The 22,837-nt window shown below is 39.6% G+C and overlaps 1 protein-coding gene across 1 annotated transcript in view; it reads left to right on the top strand.

The window, feature by feature from the left end:
* The window catches only part of LOC103606270 (attractin-like), a 93,909-nt gene that overhangs the window by 7,973 nt on the left and 63,099 nt on the right, over window positions 1-22,837 (top strand). Inside the window, exons 4-7 of the mRNA XM_008590879.1 lie at window positions 6,148-6,276; window positions 7,712-7,917; window positions 8,999-9,167; window positions 21,893-21,983. Coding sequence (XP_008589101.1) covers window positions 6,148-6,276; window positions 7,712-7,917; window positions 8,999-9,167; window positions 21,893-21,983 — 595 coding nt within the window. The remainder of the gene's footprint in view (window positions 1-6,147; window positions 6,277-7,711; window positions 7,918-8,998; window positions 9,168-21,892; window positions 21,984-22,837) is intronic.

The following is a 22,837-nucleotide window of genomic DNA, read 5'->3' as shown; positions in this document are numbered from 1 at the left end:
CGCACCCCGCGGTGCTGCGCCTGCGCCGCCCTCAGCCAGTGGGCGGGAACCGGTCTCCACATGGGATCCGAACCCTCGGCAGGAGCGCCTCCGCGCTTCCCAAGCGGCGCACTAGCACAGTGCGCCACCGGGCCGGCCCCATGTAACTGACTTTCTAAAATTCTTTTCCTTAAACATTTTATTTCCTTAAATTTATTTATTTATTTTTTCCTTTTCATCTTTTTTCGTGACCGGTAACGGGATCGCAACCCTCAGTGTCGCGCCCGCACCGCGACTGGCAACGGGATCGCAACCCTCAGTGTCACGCCCGCACCGCGCTCAACCAGTGAGCGGACCGGTCTCTATACGGGATCCGAACCCTCGGCGGGAGCGCCATTGCGCTCCCAAGCGCCACACTCTACCGAGTGCGCCACCGGGCCGGCCCTTATTTCCTTAAATTTAAAAAGAAGTCAGCTAAAAGAAAATGGAATATGATATCTGAATAAAAAAGTCAGCTATACTGGCCAGCCATCAAAAGAAAAGAAAATGGGCTGGCTGCTTACCTTATTTAGTTAGAGCATGGTGCTGATAACACCAAGGTCAGTGGTTCTGATCCCTGTACTGGCTAGCCACCAAAATAGACAGACAGACACAGACAGACAGACAGACAGACAGATAGATAGATAGATAGATGATAGATAGATAAAGTCATATACCCTTTCTTCCATACCAAAGGATAATCCTATACACTCTCTTCAGCACTAGGAGGTCTTGGAAGGAAGGAAGGAAGGAAGGAAGGAAGGAAGGAAGGAAGGAAGGAAGGAAGGAAATTAGGACTGGCTGGTTAGCTAACTCAGTAGAACATGGAGCTGATAAAAAGGAATCAATTCAACAAATTTTTTTTGTTTTCCTGTTAGATACGGGAATGTCCCATGTGGGTGAGGGACATAACAGGGATTAAACAGTACGCGAGGAACCAAGGGACAGGAGGTCAGGGGACTGATGTGCCCTTGTGTATTTCCACCCCCTTTGGCTTAGAAAACTCTCCAACATATCTTTGAACTGAGAACCAGGACATTTTCTGGGTTTTAAAGGTTGACTTTTGGGCCAAAGAGCAGGGTGGATAGGCCATGGTAAGGATATAAGTGGCGTTGGCCAAGTGTTGGGCATGTATATCCTTACACCAGTATTTGAAACATACATATACAAGAGACACCCCAAACTTTAACATAAGCAGGAAAACTAAATATGATGTTATCATAGTAGTACTTTTTGAGGATTCACTTGTTACTGCATTCATTAATCAAAATTCATAGAGCCACTATTATGTGCCGGGCACTTTGAATCTACTTACCAGTAGCCCTTGTAGGAACATGAGCCAAGCAGGTGTGCATAACCCCGTGGTTCACTGGGACTGTGTATTTGATGAGCAGACATGTGAATTCCACATCAACAGCAAAAACAAAACAAGTAGAAGACTATAATTGTTCTAATCAGTGGCTTTTGAGAGAAGCCAAAGTATAGTACGAATAGAGAAACTCTTAGGTTTCTGTTAAAAAAAAGCTGGTTAACTGACAGTATGAATGAATGCACTGATTGTATTAAAATTTAATTTATGACATATTTGAGTGGGAATTTTCTAAACTTATAGTGAGAAAATATATACAAATTGAAGTTTACCTGAAACACAAACCCCGTAAGGCACTGATGTGCAGAACAGTTTGAAAATAGCTGTCTTAGACCATAAGGGCAATGCCACAAGATGGTTTGTTGAGGAGTGCCATTGGTCCAGGAGCACTTTGGATAGAGAAATCAACCCAGTGGTGATGTGCTGAGGGTCCAAAGTGGAGAGAGCCTGGCCGCAGATAGTCAGCCAGGACCAATGACAATAAAGAAAGGAAGAACAAAACAGGATTCAGATGTGGGCTTTTAATCTGGGTTCTGCCCAAGTCTCTGTGTGAATTGAATAGGTTATTTAAGTGCTTTAGACCTCAGCTCCTAAAACCTAAAATGAAGGTATTTGTACTGTGTTAGTTCAACCTGTGTTTTCTACGGATGTAATGCAAATTATGAAGTTTCATTTGACGCTGAACTGGTGGGTCACATTTATCTTTTATATATTGAAGTTCTGAATGAAATTTGTTTAACGAACAGTTCCATTACTAGACAAATTGGAGAACCACTGGAGAAATTTATCTTTAAGACCCTTTCAGCTCTACAACATTATGACTTTGTGGTACATTCAACAGATGCAGGTATGCAGTACCTTTGTGGAGTAGGTACTCTGCTAGGATCTGTTGGTAGAGGGACACAGAGGTGGTAGTGGTGAGTGGTTTTCCTCCCTGAAAACATTCTTCAGAGAACATTATTCCTTTTAGTGTTTTTGTTTTGTTTTGTTTTGTTTTGAAGAAAGTCATATTGTTGTGGCAGTTGTTACACTGTGATGGTATAGAGGAAGCCTTATGAAAGCAGAAGTCAGTCTGTCCAGCACCCAGTTGAACCCTGATCATACCATGACACACTTAGAGAAGGCTGTCAAAGGCAGGAACCTCTCTCAGGTTCTTGGCCTCTCCTTCACCAGTCAAAAGTGTAGATCCTTCCTGGCCCCATCACCAGGCACTGACCCCTGACTTTAAGAATCTGCCTTACTTTCCACATCTCTCTGCCCTTGAAGAGCTTTTAGTCTTTCAAGAAGACAGGTGTGTTAAACAGAGTAGTACTAGTAAACTTACATAGTATAGTTGGTAAAGCCAGGTTATGCCCCAGGTGTATTCAGAGAGCCCATGTTTACTTGTGACACTTGTGCTGAATTTCATGTTATTAAGAAACTATCTTAGTTCAGTGATTTTTTTTTCAAAAATGGTTCTTAACAGTGGTGCTCTGTGTTTAAAATATAAGATTATGAGCAACCCAAGGGCAGACAGTTCTTGATTTACTCAAGTTGAACAACGGGCTGCAGCCTAAGCTCTGCCTGCATTTATTGATCTACCTGGGGGGTAGGGATGAGGGGTGGGAGGCAGCTCAGGATGACAGTTGAGTGGTATGCCTGTAGCCTCTTTCCCTCACCCACACACTTTACATGGCCTGTGTGCAGGGGGAGGCTGTGTTTGTGTTCATTTACTCTGTAAAAATTTGTTTTTGTCATAAACCAGTTGTTTTGTTTTCACCCTGGGAGAAATCACAGTCCAAAGATGTCACAATTTCAAGTTTTTGAAGTGAAAAAAGAAGTGAATGCCTAAGCCTCTCTGACAGTGGGGAAGTTGATCTACTTTCTCCAGCATCATGTAGTTGTAGCTGATAAAGTAATTCATCCTACACATTGAAGTGTTCCTACTATATGAGGGCACTTCAAAAAGTTCGTGGAAGGGCCTGCCCAGTGGCGCACTGGAGAGTGTGCCGCTTGGGAGTGCGGCGGCGCTCCCGCCGAGGGTTCGGATCCCATGTGGAGACTGGTTCCCGCTCACTGGCTGAGCGCGGTGCGGGTGCAACACCGAGGGTTGCGATCCCGTTGCCGGTCCCTGGTACAGGCGCGACACCGAGGGTTGTGATCCCGTTACCAGTCAGTAAAAAAGACAAAAAGGAAAAAAAAAAAAGTTCGTGGAAAAACAGAATTGAAAGATAATATGAATCTTTCCATGAACTTTTTGAAGTACCCTCATATAAAGAATACTATCAGCCACCATTTATTGAGCACCTGCTAGCGTGAGACACTGTGTAAGCACTCCACATGCCTTAACAGTTTGTCTTTACTACATCACTGTGAGGTAGGCAGGATTTCTGTCATTGTGCATTTGAGGAAACTGAGGCTCAGAAATGTCAGTGACATGCCTAGGCTTATGGAGCAAGGATCAGAGCTCATGTCTCTTTGATCCTGAAATTCATGCTAGGATAACAAGAGGCTTCAAGGTCTCCCACATGTGACTGAAGCTTCCAGTTCTGTGCCAGTATATCTTACGGGTACATTGCTATTGACATACTTGTTTCTAGGTGGTCCTGCTTTTGCAAGTATTTATCCTTTCAGCATTTCCAGGGATTCTGGTATATAAAACTGGTGAAAGTATGGTGATGGATGAAACCTTCATTTAGGTCTCCAAAGTCACCTCTTCCCAGAGGCCTTCCCTATCTCCCTTTTCTAAAGTAGCATCTCCTGTTCCTTTCCTCTCCTCTATATTTCCCTTTGTAGCATTTATCTCTACCTGGCATTATACATACACACACCTGTGTGTGTGGGTGTATCCAGGCTTATTTGTTGTTTCTCTAATGTGAAACTACATGAGGGCAGGGATATTGTCTTTTTCTTTCTTTCTTTCTTTCTTTTCTTTTTGTTTTTTTAAAGATGACCGGTAGGGGGTTCTTAACCCTTGGCTTGGTGTTGTCAGCACCACACTCAGCCAGCGAGCGAACCAGCCATCCCTATATAGGATCCCAACCTGTGGCCTTGGTGTTATCAGCACCGCACTCTCCCAAGTGAGCCACGGGCTGGCCCCAGATATTGTCTTTTTCACTGTTGCATTCCTGGTAGTGTGGTGCCTCACATGTAGTAAGTGCTTAGTAAATATTTGTTACTTGAATTCATAGTAGAATATGCATCACGGTTTTGTAAACCCTGGAGCACCTTCAGGGTGTTAGGGTTCCTAGAGTTCTGTTTTCATATTAAAAATTGAATGAAAACCCTGTCCTTTCCTCAATTTCATTCCCTGCTTATATACTCTTTCAGTCATTTTTACATGCACTTAAGTGTGTGTAAATGAATACACATACTTGGTGCCTTGTTTTGTAGTTTGCTTTTTCCTCTTCTCACTTATCAAAATGGCTTTGATGAGCTCTTTGTTAGCCCTGCTGACCTGCAGCTGTGTAATGACTCATTCAGCCAGCTTCCTATGGATGAGCATTTAATTTAGGTGGTTTCAACCTATTGCCATCTGAGTAGTGCTGCAGTTAGGATTCTTGTATGTTTGTCTTTGTGTGCATGAGCAAGTATTTCGTCTACAAAGAAATAGAATTGCTGGGACAGAGTGGATGTGCACGTAGGATTGTCATAGGCCGGAGGGCAAGGTTTACCTGGTATGTGCTCTAGGAAAGCAAGGGGGCTGGGTCAAGGGAGTAAAGGGAAGAGAGTAACAGGAGATGTGACGTTTGTTCATTGGGTGAGTTTGTGTGTGTGGAGCAGATTATATAGGGCCTGGTAAGGATCTGGGCTTTTGCTGAATGTGATCGTGGTAGTGGTGGTGAATTGATAATGGGGCGAAAGTCATGAGCATGTGAAGAAATGCAAATGGTAAGTAAACACAGGAAAAGTGATTAACCTCAGGAGTATAAAAGAACTCAGAACCACAATAAAAAAGTCGCTTTTCACTTACTAAATTAGCAAACTAAAATAGTACTAGTAACCCTCGTGGTTGGCAGGGTGAGGTGGGATAGACCCTTTCATTCTATATTGATAGGATTTCAAGTCGGCCTGTCTCTCTGGAAAGCAAATTGATATTATGGTTCAAGAGTCTTAAAACCATCATTTAGATCCTTTGATTCTTAGTAGTTCTTCTTCTCACCAGTCACCCAGAAAATACATTTAGAATGTATTATGTCTGGCTCTGAGTGAAGTCGTAGGGAGAGCCTAGGGAGCTTTTAGTGACACTGGAAATGCTTTTGGTGTATTATTTGTAAAATAGAATATAAAATATAAATGATATAAATTAGGCAAAGAAAATACATTAGAATATTAACAGTGTTGAGATTATGTTTAGCTTCTTTCTATTTTTATATAAATAAATATTTTATACAAAATTATTTCATGGATTTCAATATTAATATCTGGCATTCATCGGCTCATAAAGTTTTGTTACTTTATGTGATTGTGAAGGTTTACTTAGCTTTTCAAAGGCACATTATAAAAAATTTTATAAAAAAAAAGAATGGGGCCACTGATTTCAAATGTCATTAGAAATATAACCAATAATAAAGGAAGCCTAGGAAAAGGTTCAGATCTGTTCCTCAGAGGATTCAGTGTTAATAGGGTAGCACTATGCATTTATCATAGGAATTTGCCCCTCTTCCTGGATGTGGTTTTTAAAACTGTGAGGATGAATTGCAATTTTGAATTTGTGTCTGCCACAATTTGGTGTGTCTGTGATTGTGTTTCCCTCTATAAGAAATGTGTTTTCATTTTAGTGGCCTCATCGTTCCTGAGAGAGATGGCAATGAGACCGTCCCTGAAGTTGTTGCCACATCAGGTTATGCCCTGCTGCATTTTTTTAGCGATGCTGCTTATAATTTGACTGGATTTAATATCACTTACAAGTAAGACATTTAAGTCTAATATTTGTGATTTTATTCAAAAGACTATATATATATATATATATATATATATATATATATATTTTTTGTCTTCTTTCGTGCAAGACATTTAAGTCTAATATTTGTGATTTTATTCAAAAGACTATATATATATATATATATATTTTTTGTCTTCTTTCGTGCCCGGCAACGGATTGCAACCCTCAGTGTCGCGCCCGTACTGGACCGGGACCGGCAACGGGATCGCAACCCTCGGTGTTGCTCCCACACCTCGCTCAGCCAGTGAGCGGGAACCGGTCTGTATGTGGGATCCGAACCCTCGGCGGGAGCGCCACCACGCTCCCAAGCGGCGCACTGTAGCAGTGCGCCACCGGGCCGGCCATTGTTTTAACAATAATAATGACTAACATATATTCAAGGACTTAGAATGTGCCAGGCATTGCGCTATGCAGTTTGTGCGGATTTTTTAATTTAAAGTTCTTTTAAAAACTCAATGAGGTGTGGAAACTGTTTTTATACACATTTTATAATTGAGGAGACTGTCAGGAAAAGGTTATATAAATTGTCAAAGTAAGTGGTGGGATTATAGTTTCAGCCCATGTGTTGCAACTGTTGAACTTCTGGAAAAGAGGGGCATTTTCCTGCTAATGGATTAAAAATACCAGAGTTTTTGCTAAGTACAATTTAACAAATATTAATAGTTGTCATGTACTGTCATATATTCAGTAGTTGAAGTAATCCATACTCTTAAAGAACCTTGATAGTCCATTTAGCTCCCCTTTTTGAAATCTGAATTATGTCATTTCAAAGTGCTGTCATTACAATTATCTTGTCATGTTATTATGAGTCATTATAGTTAAACTCTTACATTTAGTTAAAAGAGCTCTCCTTCTTCCATCTGAAATGAATAAAGTTACAAAGGAATTTTAAATACACCAATCTGGGCAGTAGTCATAAATTCTATAAAATTTCAGAGGCTATTCAGAGGGATATGTACATGAAAGTGGTAGTGTTATTGGCAGCATGTTTTATCCTGTTCCTCCCCAAACTTGTAAGCATGAATCTGGCAGTTTTGTAACACTCATCATTAGTAGCCTAAAAAGAATAGAATAGTCATCCTGCCCTTGAGGAGCTACATCTGGACAATTTTGCATGAATCTCTTCTCTCCTTGTAATTTCTTTAACTTTAAGAGTTTTAAAATTCTTATCCTTTAATTGTGAGAATCCAGCAGGGTTGATTTGATTTCATTATTTGTAACCAGGACCTAGCTATGCAGTGTTGAGTGACCCCATTTGGGCTGAATGGTAAGTACTGCAGTTATGCTTGTGAGGGAACTAAAGAGAGAGCGAGATTCTTAAACCATGTCTAGGAGGAAGTTCTGCTAAATTAACTGAAATGTGCTTTGTGTTATCTTAATTTTCCTCACTGTTTTCATAGTTTTGACATGTGCCCGAATAATTGCTCAGGCCGAGGAGAATGTAAGATCAGTAATAACAGCAACACAGTTGAGTGTGAATGTTCTGAAAACTGGAAAGGTGAAGCGTGTGACATTCCTCACTGTACAGATAACTGTGGTTTTCCCCATCGAGGCATTTGCAATTCAAGTGATGTCAGAGGATGCTCCTGCTTCTCAGAGTGGCAGGGTAGGAACTTTTTTCATTTTATTTTTCTTTCAATTTATAGAATGTTCCCAGTTTAATAAATTACAGATTGATTTATTCTTACCATCTGTATATCTTATGTTAATCAAATATCAGATAGCATTTTTGCTTTTACATCCTTTTATTTAGTTTCTTACAAATCTTTCTATTTCACAGATGCATGGTTGTGATCTCTTTAGAATTGTGGGGGGTTCGACCTTTGCAACCCATTCATGAAAGTTAGAGAACTTGGTCTCAGTCATAAAAGGACATAGCAGAGAACCAAGCTGGGAGGTGGGACAAGAGCTGACAATAATGGTATTTCCTCAGAAACTGTCCAAGGTCAGAGAAAATTGGGGTCAGTTAAATATTAGAATCCTAACACAGTCAGCCGATGGCATCATCTATCAGTAGAAATGGAAAGAGATTATTAGAAAAGCTTTAGGGAATTCTTTAAGGGTTGGGTGATAATAGCTGTTATTGATTTAGAGATTTTCTTCATATACTTGCCCCTTCCTCAAAACCTTTTTATTTTAAAAGGAAGTGTATTTGTTTAAATGCTTTAGTTTGTTGAGTTTGGCTGACATCAAGGAGTTAATAATTGAAGTATTTGAGTACCTACCACCCTGCAAATGTTGCAGCAGAAGCCAAACTTCCCAAGAATGGAGGCTGTTGCATCCGCATGTTTAAGTTTTTTGATTTTCCAGAAGATGGAGAGTTTGTATGATTACTCCCTGGTCTAGTCATTACATTTTAGCCCTAAAAGTTTTCATTTGAATAATTCCTTTGTCTAGGCTTTCCCTTGAGAGCTGCTTAAGCAAATATTTCATTTCTAAAAAACCTAAGCTGGATGTGGTCAAGTTGTCATTAGAAAGTATGTGATTTTGAATTTTATTAGGGATTATCATTGGTCAATACCTGGAGTAAATTAAAAGCACAAATTAGAGGGATTTGTCTGATATTTAGATGCTGAAGGAAAGACTAAGTATTCTTTAAATATTTGTTACATTTAGGTGATTAAAACTTGAAATACAATAAGATTTAACACTGCGTTTTGTGAAGCTAATTTGTTATGTTTTATTAGGTCCTGGATGTTCAATTCCCGTACCAGCTAACCAGTCTTTTTGGACTCGAGAGGAATACACTAACATCAAGCTTCCCAGAGCTTCTCATAAAGCTGTGGTCAGTGGAAATATAATGTGGGTTGTTGGAGGATATATGTTCAACCACTCAGATTACAACATGGTTCTAGCGTAAGTTGTTTTAAACATTTTTGCAGGAAGCTTTGTTTCCCATTTTGAAAATTTATGAAGTACAGATAAGCAAAAAAAAACTATAAGTAATTTCACAACCTGGGGAAAAATCCTTATTAATATTTTGGTAGTAGTCTTCCAAACTTTTTTGACATGTGTTGAGTTTTTAAAATTGAGAGTCACAAATAAATCATTGTCATGATAAGCAATAATGCATCTTTTCTAGATACTGTCTCTGGTATTTTGCTCTAGGTACATATAGTAGGTTCTATATAAATAGGAGATTGCTTTATCTTTTAATTTAATTACTAGTACCATAGGTCAAATGGTTTGAACTTATAGTTTACTAGTGGAAATTATCCCAGGATTCAATATCTATTTGCTGATCCATGTCATTCATTTTGAAGGAAAATCATATGTTGTCACAGTGGAATTAGCTATGGAGATTGACTTTTAGAAGAATTTATGAACACTTACTCGTGCTGATTTTGTGACCTGGAAATGTTTTCTGGTTATTTTCTATTGATGAAGATTGTCAAAAATCAGCATCTGTTCTTTAAGGGATATTGGGAAGATGGCCGTGGTGGCATAGTTTCTGAATCCCCCAAATATAGTCATCAAAACACACAAAACCACTAGGATAGCAGAATCAAAAACACATGAGCAACATCTATAACAAAACTTGGTCAGAAGGTATCTACCTAAATGGGTAGGGCTAAACCATTGATTGCTACAAGACCTGTGTGATATCAGCATCTGTGCAGGAGTGAGCAAAGGGGAGCATTGGGAAGACCAGTAGGATCCAGTATGGCTAGAAGATATTGAGCAGCTCAGCAAACCAACTTGAGAATAGCATCTGGAATTGGAAAGAATTTTGTATATTGTAGTAGCGGGGTGAGCTTAAGGGATCTATAGTAGGATCTGAAGGGGCTGGAGCAGTTTGTGCCTCCTCAGCAAACCAACTTGAGAATAGCATCTGGAATTGGAAAGAATTTTGTATATTGTAGTAGCAGGGTGAGCTTAAGGGATCTATAGTAGGATCTGAAGGGGCTGGAGCAGTTTGTGCCTTATTTACTCTTATAATGAACCAGCTGTTTTAGTCTGTTTTGTGTTGCTATAACAGAAATACCTGAGACTGGGTAATTTATAAAGAAGAGAGGTTTATTTGGCTTACGATTCTGGGACAGCTGCATCTGGCATGGGCCTCAGACTGCTTCTGCTCATGGTGGAAAGTGGCAGGCAGCCAGTGGGTACAAGCAGATCACATGTCGAGAGGAAGCAAGAGAGAGAGAGAGAAGGTGCCAGGGTCTTTTTAAGCAACGAGCTCTCGCGGGAACTAATAGAGAACTCACTCATTAATCTCCCCTCCCCCAGGGAGATTAATCCATTCATGAAGGATCGCCCCCATGACTCAATCAGTTTCCAACACTGCCACATTGGAGATCAAATTTCCACATGAGTTTTGGAGGGGACAACACATCCAAACCCCATCACCAGCCAACATTTCTTTCCAGGAGAAAGTTCCACACTGAGGAGAAAAACCTGGGAATAGAATTCAAATTGAGTGGGATAGGGAGAGTAGAGACAAAGTAAAAGATAGGTGGGATAACAGTCAGAAGGGAGCAGGGCCAGGAGATCTCACCACGTAAGCTGTCGTATATCTGAACATTGCACTACAACAGAAGAGTGAGCTTGAGAGCTGAAAAATTAGAAAGAACTGTCCTACATCAAGCCTCCCTTGTAAAAGTTCAGGGAAAAGTAATTTTACTTAAAATTGAGCAACAGAAATATATCAAGGTCAAATCACACAGTTATTATAAGAAAAAAGAATAATGAGTAGGATAAACTCTTTCATACATGAAAGCATTAAAAACAAAAATAGGCTCACAAAATGGATGGAAATTATAACATAGTATCCCAAAACAAGCTAAAATATGATAAGAAAATGATACAAATATGAAAGAACAATATAACTAGAACTAGAAAAATTCAGAAATGAGATGATAGAAATTAGGAAAGAATTTTTAAAATTTTAAAGTAATTTCAAGATTGAAGACAAATCTAGAAGGACACAGTAAATAAACAGTACATATTGCTTTAAAAATAGAATATGAAAAGACTTTTTTAAAAATCATAAAGAAATGAAGTCGGGCCAGCCCGGTGGCGCACTGGAGAGTGCACCGCTTGAGAGTGTGGCGGTGCTCCCGCCGAGGGTTCGGATCCCATGTGGAGATCGGTTCCTGTTCACTGGCTGAGCGCGGTGCGGGCGCAACACCGAGGGTTGCGATCCCGTTGCCGGTCCCCGGTATGCGCACGACACCGAGGGTTGCGATCCCGTTACTGGTCAGTAAAAAAAAAAAGACCGGCTGAGCGCGGTGCGGGCGCAACACCGAGGGTTGCGATCCCGTTGCCGGTCCCCGGTATGCACACGACACCGAGGGTTGTGATCCCGTTACTGGTCAGTAAAAAAAAAAAGACCAAAAAAAAAAAAGAAATGAAGTCACTTTTCCCTGGTTTTTTTTGTGTGTTAATTACAATTAAAAACCATGGACATTATATGTAGAACAGGCATGAGAAAACTCTGAAAGGTAGAAAAAAGGTAGCAGTCTGGCTAGTGACTTCTGGATGCAAGGAATAACACAGCAATGAGGTCCAAGGGTTTTCTCTTTGCCTCATATATCCCCGTTCTCTCATATAAGCCTGTTCTCTCTAGCCAATGGATCAGGAGAGGGGCAGCCTAACAAGACAGAAAACTCTTAGAGAACAACTGCTCTGTTCTAGCTAAACATCACAGAAATGTGGCCCTACCCCCATGCATGCCAACGAAGTCTGAGTAAGGAGCCTAGATTTCCACCCTTGCCAGGATGTAGTGAGGTGCCCCACTTCCACTGTCAGGGTGGTTTCAGAGAAGGCTAAATAGAGAGCTGGGATTTTTATCTCCACCAGATGGTAATGATGGTAATGAGATGGTAATTCTCCACTCCTGCAAAGTGGGGAAGCCTGGCCTACCCCTACCTGGCAGTAACGGCAGTCATGAGGCAGCCTTCTCCATCCCCACTTGGGGTGGTGTCATAGAAGGCTTGCCATCATAGAAGATTTAAGTAAGATTCAAAGTCTCATGACACGATACCTAAAATGTTCAGATTTCAATTAAAAATCATTTGTTGCTGCTAAGAGCCAGGAAAATCTCAAATTGAGTGAGAAAATGTATCAAGAGACACTGACACTGAGATGACACAGATGTTAGAATTATCTGACAAAGACTTTAAAGCAACCATCATAAAACTACCTCAGTGAGCAATTATTGAAACAAGTGAAAAATAGAAAAAATATTTGAAGGCATAATGTCTGAAAGTTTCCCTAATTTGGCAAAAGACAGCCCACAGATTCAAGAATCTGGGTGAACTCCAAATAGGAGGGTACTTCAAAAAGTTGGTGGAAAAATAGAATTGAAAGATATTATGAATCTCTTCATAAACCTAAAGAAATAAATACCAAGACATATCAGGCATATCAGAGAACTGACACCTTACTTACAGGGACAAAAGAATTCAAATGACAACAGATTTCTCACCCAAAACCACAGATGCCAGTTGGAAGTGGCACAATATAGTTCAAGTGCTGAAAGAAAAGAACTGTCAAACTGGAATTCTATATCCAGTGAAAATATCTTTCAGGAAATTAAGACATTCTCAGATAAAAGAAAACTAAGATAATTTGTTGCCAGTGGACCTTTTCTAAAAGAATAGTAAAGGAAGTTCTCAAAACAGAAAGGAAAAGGTAAAAGAAGGACTCTTGGAATATCAGGAAGAAGAAAGAAGAATTAAAAGAGCAAAAATTCCAGTAAATAGAATAAATTTTCTTTCTTCCTTCTTTTGAGTGTTTTAAAATTAAATTTAGTGGTTGAAGCAAGTATTATCACAAAATAACCTTTGGCAAATTAGAAGAATGACAACTCACCAAAAATTTGTGAATGGTATGTGGAAAATGCACTGAACGGGGGTTTTTTGTTTGTTTTTTTGGGGGGCGGTTAATGAGAGTTTTATTCCACCTAGTTGGGCAAGTGACAGTCTCTCAGATTGTTTCTTACCTGTAAAATGAGAGGTAGGGCCGGCCCGGTGGTGCACTGCTACGGTGTGCCGCTTGGGAGTGTGGCGGCGCTCCCGCCGAGGGTTCGGATCCCACATACAGACCGGTTCCCGCTCACTGGCTGAGCGCGGTGCGGACGTGACACCAAGGGTTGTGATCCCGTTGCTGGTCCCGGTCCGGTGTGGGCGCGACACTGAGGGTTGCAATCCGTTGCCGGTCACGAAAAAAGACAAAAAGGAAAAAAAAAAAAAAAAGGGGTGGTGGGATGGGGAGTGGAATTCATAATACCTGCTTAATTTTAGGAATTTTGTACCAAAAATGTGACCCCCCCCCCACCAAAAGAAGTCTGAAAATTAGATGGAACATGTATTGCATTTATTTAATATTCTGCATTTAAAAATAATTTGAAAGCATACTTCCTGTCTCCTGTATATGTTCTCCTTGAAATAGCCATCCAGCCTCTCAAAATACACGTTTTCAAGGAAAACAAGCTGGCTCTGAAAGCCTGTCACTTTCAGTAGTAGTAATGCTAAATCTTTAAACTGGATATTCTAAAATCACCTTAGATTTTTTCCTGTTCTTAATTCTGATTTTAATTATGTTACCTTTTCCCCAGCTGCTCCAGCTAAGATCTTGAAGTCCTCCTTAAATTCCTTACTCCCTCATTTCTCCTTTAGTCAATAGTTAATCAAGACCAATAGATTCACTTTTAAAATGTTTCTCAAGTTGAAACTGGCCCAATGTCTGTTCCCATTGCTGCTGCCTTAGATCAAGCCCATAAATTTCTTATGAGATTCATGCAATGGTCAGGTCAGGTTATTCTTCCTCCAGGTTGTATTCTTTCTCCATACTGTAGATTCAGGCTATTAACTTTCTAGAACACAGATGTTTTCCTTAATATGAATTTAAAGTCTCATCTTATTTCAGTTTTTATGTACACAGATTTAAAGCAGTTTCATGTTTTTCTTCAGAAGGATTGTTTGCCAGCATGAGGAGTGGCATAGATAGTACCTGGAGATCTTGTTTTGGATCTACATACAGCTCCTTCTCCTGCATGCACCCACTTCCCACTGGGAGAAAGGAAGTTGTCTCTGCTCTGTCTTTGGTGGACAACCCAGAGAAAGCCCCACGCTTCAGGAGCTAATCCTCTCTCTCTAGGCCACTCTACCTCAGATCATTTGTGTAGGCACCTCCTAGACTGTCTCTTCAGTACAGATTAAGCATCCCTAATCCAAAATTCTGAAACCTGAAATGCTGCAAAATCTGAAATTTTTTGAGTGCTGACATAACGCTCAATCAAAATGCTCATTAGAGTGTTTTGGATTTCGGGTTTTCAGATTAGGGATGCTCAACCGGTATGTATTCTGCAAATATTCCAAAATCAAAAAAATAATCCAAAATCTGAAATACTTATAGTCCCAAGCATTTCAGATAAGGTATACTCAGCCTGTAACTGCACCCCTCCATAATCTGAATTCCACATTCCAACCACCCCCTTCTGTGATGGGCACTGTTGGTGCCTTACCCAAATCCATTTACCTTTACTTGGCTGGTGCGCCCAATCACCAGCTGCTGTGAAAGTTGGCTGCTGTCAGCTCATAGCTGTTCCCTTTTCTGAAGAAGTCTCTGAGTAGATTGAAGCCATCTTACCTAGAAATGCATGGAAGGCTTTGCCCTATCCCCAAGGTAGCCCCTACTAGATTGACCAGCTGTTCCTGCTTGCTTGGGACTCTCCCAGTTTTAGCACTTAAAGTCTTGCATCCTGGGAAACCCCTCAGTTCTAGGCAAATTGGGATGGTTGGCCACCCTAGCCCCTAGTCAATGACTGACTGATATGGAGGTCCAAGAGCCTAACCCTGCTTGTATGTGGGAAAACTGGTGCCATTCATGCTCCAGATCTCCCTTTGCAATCAGGCCAAAGCTACACTTCAGCTGAGACTGCTCTTTGCTTAGCTTCTCCTCCTTCTGTACCTTGCTTATCTCACTTCCTGGCGTGTTTGTCTAGAGAGCCTTCCCTCAGGAAATCACTTGCACAAGAATCCCATCTCAGTTTCTGCTTGCAGGGCACCTGACCTGAAACACTTTCCAATCTCTTCAGATATTTCTCTCCAACAATCTTTGATTCCCACAGGGGTCCATAATCCATTGATTTCTTTCTCATTCTGTCATTCCTGTCAAGCCTCCTTGTCATTTTTCAAATCTCCACCACCCTTTTTTTCTGTTTTTCAGCTAACAGCCTTGCTTCCTGTTTCTATTTTGAATGATAAAGTCATCAGATCTTGACCATACTCTCCCACCACCACATTTACCCTTTACCTACATCTGTGCTTTTATTGTCTTTTGTTTCTCTACTCACGGCTGTTCAGTAAAAGTTTTGGTTGTGATGGAAATGTTCTGTATTTACACTGTCACGTCACTAGCCACATGTGGTTATTAAGCACTTGAAATGTGGCTAGTGTGACGGAGGAGCTGAATTTTTATTTTCCATACTTAATCCTCTTCATACTTGATCTTGCACCAACATTTGATACAGTTAATCTCTCCTTCTTTTGAATACTTTCTTCAGTTGTCTTCCAGGACGCCATATCCTCTTGGTATTTTTTCTAACTATTTATTCCTTCTCAGCCTTGTTAGCTGGTTCCTCTTTAACTGACTGACTTCTCAAGGATGGTGTGCCCCAGGGCTCAGTCCTTGGTCCTCTTCTGCGTGTAAATTCACACTCTTGGTGATCTCTTGTAATATCTTGGCCTTTATGCTGGTGTTTTCCAAATTTATGTCTACAGCCTTGACTTTTCGCCTGAACCCGCATCTCCAACTCTACTTGACATCTCAATCTTTTGGCTGTGTAACAGGCATCTTGAACTCAACATGTCCAAAACTGATCTTTTTCCCAAGCCTGTTCTTCCCTTAGATGTTCCCATCTTAGTTAATGACCACTCCATCCTTCTATTTCATTAAGCCAAAAATCTTGGTATCATCCTTCACTTCTTGTTTTTTCACAACCTGTATTGGTACATGTATTAGTTATCTCTTGCTGCATAACAAATTGCCACAAACTTAGCAGCTTAAAGCAATTCACATTTATTATCTCACAGTTTCTGTTGGTCAGGAGTCTGGGCATGACTTAACTGGGTCCCTTGCAGTCAAGGTGTCAGCTGGCCTGCATTCTCATCAAGTCAGCTCAGAAAGAATTCACTTCCAAGCTCACTTACATAGCTGGCAGAATCGATTTCCTTGTGGTAGTAGGGCTGAAGGTCCCATCTTCCTGTTGGCGGTAGAGTGGAGGCTGCCTTCATCTCCTAGAGGCTACCCTCAGTTCCTAGAGGCCACCCACAATTTCTTGTCACTTGAGCTTCACCAATATGGCTGCTTGCTTCATCAGGCCACAGGCAGAGTTTCTAGACTGAGTTTGCCAGCAGAGTGGATGTCACAGAAATGACATCCCATCATATTTGCCATATTCCATTGGTTAGAAGCAGGTCATAGATCCCGTTCTCACCCGAGAGGAAGGGATTATACATGGGTATGAACAGCAGGAGGTAGAGATCCTGAGGCCCACCCTAGTGTCTGCCACTATGTCCACAAATCTTGTTAGCTCTGCCTTTAAGGTCTATCCCAAATCTAACCACTTCTCACCACTTCTGGTGCTGCTACCATGAGATGAAGGGGAAAATTAAAGTTGTGAAAGTGATTGTCCCTTCCACTATTATACTAGATATTATGACAGCCGTGTACTCATATTTTGCCATTTATGTGATTTTTACCATTGCACCTGGCATCAGCCCCCTCTCTCAAAGCAAGAAATCTAGTAGCCAGGTTGACACTTTCCCTCCTTCACTCCTTATACCATAAACTCACATCAAGCGCCATCAACTCTGCCACCAAATACATGTCATACTTTTTCTTTTCTCTCTATGTCCATTCTGCTATTATCTGTTTCCTACTCTTCAGCAATAGATTCCTGTCAAAATCTCTTTCCATTCATTCTTCCCAGTCCATTTTCTAAATATGAACTGAGGTGATAAAAATATATATATATATAAATCATATTATTTACTACCTTCTTAGAACCCATTGTCTTCCCGTTGGACTTAATGGCCCTATATAATCTGACCACTGTTTATCTTCCCAGACTCAGTTTATTTTTCTCCTGCCTCAATTCACTGTACTCCCACCCTCATCTGGATGTTGTATTCTAACAGACTACACCCCCCCCCCCATTCAAGCCCAATGTTTCCTCAGACTTCAGAGAATTGGATAGAACATAAAATACCAGCCCTAATGCTAAAGCTAGGATGCAAATTTGATAAACTTGTCTTAAATGCAGTGGAAACAATTAAGAAATCACCCACACTTTGCAAATAAAATGTCTGGAGAGCAATGCCTAACCACAAACAAGATGAAAGAAGTGACAGGGTAGCTTATGCAAATATTCTACAATGAAAAAGCAAAGAGGAAAAAAGAACGCAGCATGTAAAATCTGACAAGAACCCGTCATAGATGAGGAGTAACTTGAAGGTACAGGAGATTCCTTCCAACTGTTTCATGCTATAGATCAACTTAATGAGAATTTGAACTCAGAAAAACAAGCTGAAAGACAAAAAAATAATAACAATGACATGAAATGGGGAGACTACAGACCTAAAGAAATATAAATAGGGCCGGCCCGGTGGCGCACTGCTACAGTGCGCCGCTTGAGAGTGCGGCGGCGCTCCCGCCGAGGGTTCGGATCCCACATACAGACCAGTTCCCGCTCACTGGCTGAGCGAGGTGTGGGCGCAACACCAAGGGTTGCGATCCTGTTGCCGGTCCGGTCCGGTACGGGTGCGACACTGAGGGTTGCGATCCGTTGCCGGACACGAAAAAAGACAAAAAGGAAAAAAAAAAAAAGAAATATAAATAAATTAGATACAACAAGAACTAGAATGAAAATTGAATTACTGATAGATGGTTAACTGAGATAATTCCAATGAGTACAGATGAAAAGTTGGAAAAAAAATTGGAGAAAAGCAAAAACACCTGCAAGAAGGTGATTCAATATAAATATATTTGCTATTACTAAAAAAAGAGCCTAACAAACAAAACAAATGGATTGAGATAGCACAGGGTGTTTTGGTAAAATTTTATCATTTCTCAATGACAAGACCTGATTTGAGAAAGTTATTGAACTTTTAGGATAAAGGACAAATTGTTGTTTGGGAAGCCCCAGGTAGTTCTGTTCTTCCTGCTAACTGGGGTCATGTTCGGTCTCTGCAGAGCCTTTGCCTTGGTCTTTGGGGCAGCCAGATGCTGCGATTGGGTTACCAGGCGATAGTGGAGGGTGGAGCATGTAGCATGATGGTTATTGAGTTGCCTACCAGCATGGAGGGGCTTCTGAGGGAGATGGCTGTAGCTCTGTGGAAGACACCTGTTTCTGAATTCCGTAGGTTTGTTTTTGCTTGTATGCTTGTCCAGGTCTTAGAACTAGGTTGTTCAGTATTCTATCTTGCACCCAGCTCTCACAAAAAGGAGAATTTATTTGGCACATAAAATTTCTTATGTTTTATTGCATCCATATTGTTCTTGTCTTGTTTTTGCTTCTCTGTGTTGTGAAATGATTGACAGTACCTCTGTGGAAGACACTTTTTTCTGAATTCCCTAAGTTTGTTTTGCTTATGTGCATGTCCAGGTCTTAGAACTAGTTGTTCAACATTCTATTATCTGGCACCCAACTCTCACAAGAAGGAGCATTTATTTGGACATGAAGTTTCTTATGTTTTATTGCATCGATATTATTCTTGTCTTGTGGTTTGTTTCTCTGTGTTGTGAAAAGATTGACAGTCTGTTGTATAAATATCTTTTGATAGATCACCTTAGCCATGTTATGGGGACCTGCCTGTAGCTAAGTGTCTCTGACAAGCTCTTGGGCTGACATTTTGTCTGAGGAGGAGCAAAATGCATTATGATACAGATTGAACACTGCCCATGTCACTTGAAAGAGACAGGATTGGATCATCTGGGAAATCGTTTCTGTGCTCCTTCTGTTTCCTCTATTTCAAACTTAGGGAAGCAGGCCTCTGGCGTGGACATAAGGTGTATGTGTGTGGTTAGAAGCCATGGAAGTCCTTCTCAGGAAACATTTTCCATAGCCAGAATTCCACAAAAGTATTGCAGTGGTATGCAATGCATTTTGTAAAAACACTTTCCTGAGTGGATTTAAGTCATTTCTATGTCAAGTAAAGTACAATATTGTGTCTTAAAAAAAAGAGAGAGGGCTGACTAGTTAGCTCACTTTGGAGAGCATGGTGCTGATAACACCAAGGTCAAGGGTTCAGATCCCCATACTGGCCAGCCGCCAAAAAAAAGGGTAGAGGGAGAGAGAATGAGAATGATTGAGAATTCTTCAGGCTTCCAGGAAGAAAAACAAACCACATAAGAAGGGGTGGGGTGGGGTGGAAATCAAGCTGACCTCAGACTTCTGCATAGCAACATTCAAGGGAGCAGCATCTGAAGGAAAGAAAGGATGGCCCAAGAATATTATACCCAGCCAAGATGTTGTTCAGCTGTAAAGCTTGCAAGTCGATATTCTTAAACATGAAAGAACTCAGAGAAAGGAGTACATATGATCTCTACTTAAAAAAACCCCACTTGACAGTGAAATCCAGCAATTAAGAATTAAAGAGCTCAAGAAGAAGTTGTGGTAAGAGGACTGTGAGGAGATTGACTCAGCTTAAATATAGATTCAGTACTAAATTACTGTGAAATTATAGTTATAGAATGCAATGTGAATGTTAAGAACCTGGACAATATAAAAATTATATAACAAAAATTAAGAGAAGAAATGGGAGGAAATATGAGTGCTGTGGTTTCAACTTTCAAAGCCAGAAGTTAGTGGATTCTGTCCAAAATCAAATTATGTATAATCTTAAAACTAAAGTGAATTCAGCCTCTGAATAATTTTTTATGTATTTTTTAAAATGTGGAATATTTCAGAAATACATAAAATTATAGCTGATATCAATTTATGTGCTGTTTATATTCAGTAGATGTCACCATTTTGTTATTTGCTTCAGATCATGTATAAAATATTTAAGAGGAAAGGAAAGATTTAGAGAAAAATAACAAATACCAATACATTTATCACCCAGGTTAGGAAATAAAACATTGTCAAAGGCCCTTGTATGCCCTCCAAAATCCTAGAAATAATCGGTGGCCAGATTCTGGTGTCGTTCATTCACATACATATCTTTATACTTAAAGTACATATGAAAATTTGTTAAAATTAATAAATTTTCTATTTTTAGTATTTGTAGAAACAATGTCCTGTGGTGTTTTTTTAGCTTAACATTGTTTTGAGATTTATCTCAATATATGTTGCTTGAATGTATTTACTTTTTATTCTGTGTAATTATTCTCTTATATACATATACTGATTATTATTCCATTTTCAATCCTGTGGTGTTTTTTTAGCTTAACATTGTTTTGAGATTTATCTCAATATATGTTGCTTGAATATATTTACTTTTTATTCTGTGTAATTATTCTCTTATATACATATACTGATTATTATTCCATTTTCAAATGATGGACTTTTATTTGTTTACTTTTTTGCTATTGTAATAAAACTTTCTTACATCTTTTTGTTTATATATAGTAATGTTTTTCATAATTTTTTAAAAACTTGGATTATCCAAGTAAACTTTTACAGAAAAGAAACATGTACTTAAGGTATAACAGTAGCATTGGTTCCCTTTTGGTTTCTTTTTTTCTATTAATTTTATAAAAAGTAAAATTAACACTTTATTAAAAGTATCATCTATAATATGATCCCATTTGTGTAAATATATTTTGTCAATCTGTTCTTCTATCTGTGTATACACATAGAAGTCTGGAATGATGTTTACTTAATGTTAATGGTATTCATTTCTAAATGATGGAATCGGGATTATTTTTTAAACTTCTAGCTCTTTATTCTTTTTTTTGTATTGGTTACATTCTTTACAATGAGCATGTATGATTTTTATGAAACCAATACAGTGATGTTTTTCTCCAAAACAAAAACTAAAAGTGAATAATTTAAGATACTGAATGTGGTTATTCAGTAATGCATGAATAAATATAAATTGCATGGTTAGAAATATAAATTTCAAGAGGTGCTTTTTTGTATGTTAAAGGTCTTTTCATGTACTCATAGTATAATTGAAATATTATAATGGTATTCTGGCTTTCTTGGAAGTATGACTTTTTAAATCAATTAGATAAAGAAAAAGAAAGGATAGTAATTTTCTTTTATCATCCCTTTTTCAGTACTTCCATTTCTCATGATTAAATGAAAGAAAAGTTATTGTAAGAAAAGTTTAAATCACTTGAGTAGAATGCAACCTTTAAGTGATTTAGACTGCGTGTAGAAGAGGTTTTCTGGAAGTGTTAGAAGCTTCTTGTCCCAGGGTTGATTAGTCTAGCTCCCCTTCCTGAGTTCTTAGGTGCCCAGTGGGTGTAGGTGTCAGGTTTGTATGCCAAGGTGACAGATACCTCCCTATATCTGTGGTAGATTTAGTGAGTATCTCCAAACTGGATTATATCACAAATGAAAGAGTATGAGATGTTCTGCTTTGTCATTTGGGTAAAAATATGATCTGGTTTTATTTTTTTTGTAGGTATGATCTTGCTTCTAGGGAGTGGCTTACACTAAACCATTCTGTGAACAGTGTGGTTGTTAGATATGGTCATTCTTTGGCATTATACAAGGTAAAATATTTCCACTCTGTACTCAACAAGAAACTCAACTTGTCCTCTGTTACTTTATGTATTATATAATTGAAAAGCTATTCAGTGTTGGTTTTAAATTGGGGAAAACTTTCTATTTTGGGGGGGTGGTAGTATATAATTGGCTAAGTTATAAGTGGAAATTAAAGTTGAAACTTTTTTATTTTTATTTATTTATTTATTTTTTCCTTTTTGTCTTTTTTCGTGACTGGCAATGGATCACAACCCTCAGTGTCGCGCCCGTACCGGACCAGGACCGGCCACGGGATCGCAACCCTCGGTGTTGCTCCCGCCCCTCGCTCAGCCAGTGAGCGGCCGGTCTGTATGTGGGATCTGAACCCTCGGCGGGAGCGCCACCACACTTCCCAAGTGGTGCACTACAGCAGTGCGCCACCGGGCCGGCCCAAAGTTGAAACTTTTTTAACCCAAGAGATTTTAATGGATTCAAACTGTACAGGGGTATTATGATTATGGTACTAAATGGTTTGAAATGTAAATTAAAAGTACAGGTTAGTTTTTAGGCTCATTAGCAAGTTCAGACAAGAATAGCCACATTGTAATGTGACTGAATGATCATTTTCATTTCCTTGGTTTTATAGGTGTATAGTAAGATGAGGCAACTTCATTTTTTTTTAGGTCATTTTGTACTGTAAAGGATCTCACATGAGGAAGTTCAAGAAAAGTAGCTAAGTGTCAGATACATACAAAATGATTAATTTTTTTTCCTATTGTTCTTTTCTTTTTTTTTTTTTTTTTTTTGAAAAGATGACCGGTAAGGGGATCTTAACCCTTGACTTGGTGTTGTCAGCACAACGCCCCCCCCGGGGGCAAACCGG

Source organism: Galeopterus variegatus, unplaced genomic scaffold (assembly GCF_000696425.1).
Source record: "Galeopterus variegatus unplaced genomic scaffold, G_variegatus-3.0.2 Scaffold6421, whole genome shotgun sequence".
NCBI lineage: Eukaryota > Metazoa > Chordata > Mammalia > Dermoptera > Cynocephalidae > Galeopterus > Galeopterus variegatus.
The sequence above is the reverse complement of the archived record's forward strand: the minus strand, read 5'-3'. Positions and strand labels throughout refer to the sequence as shown.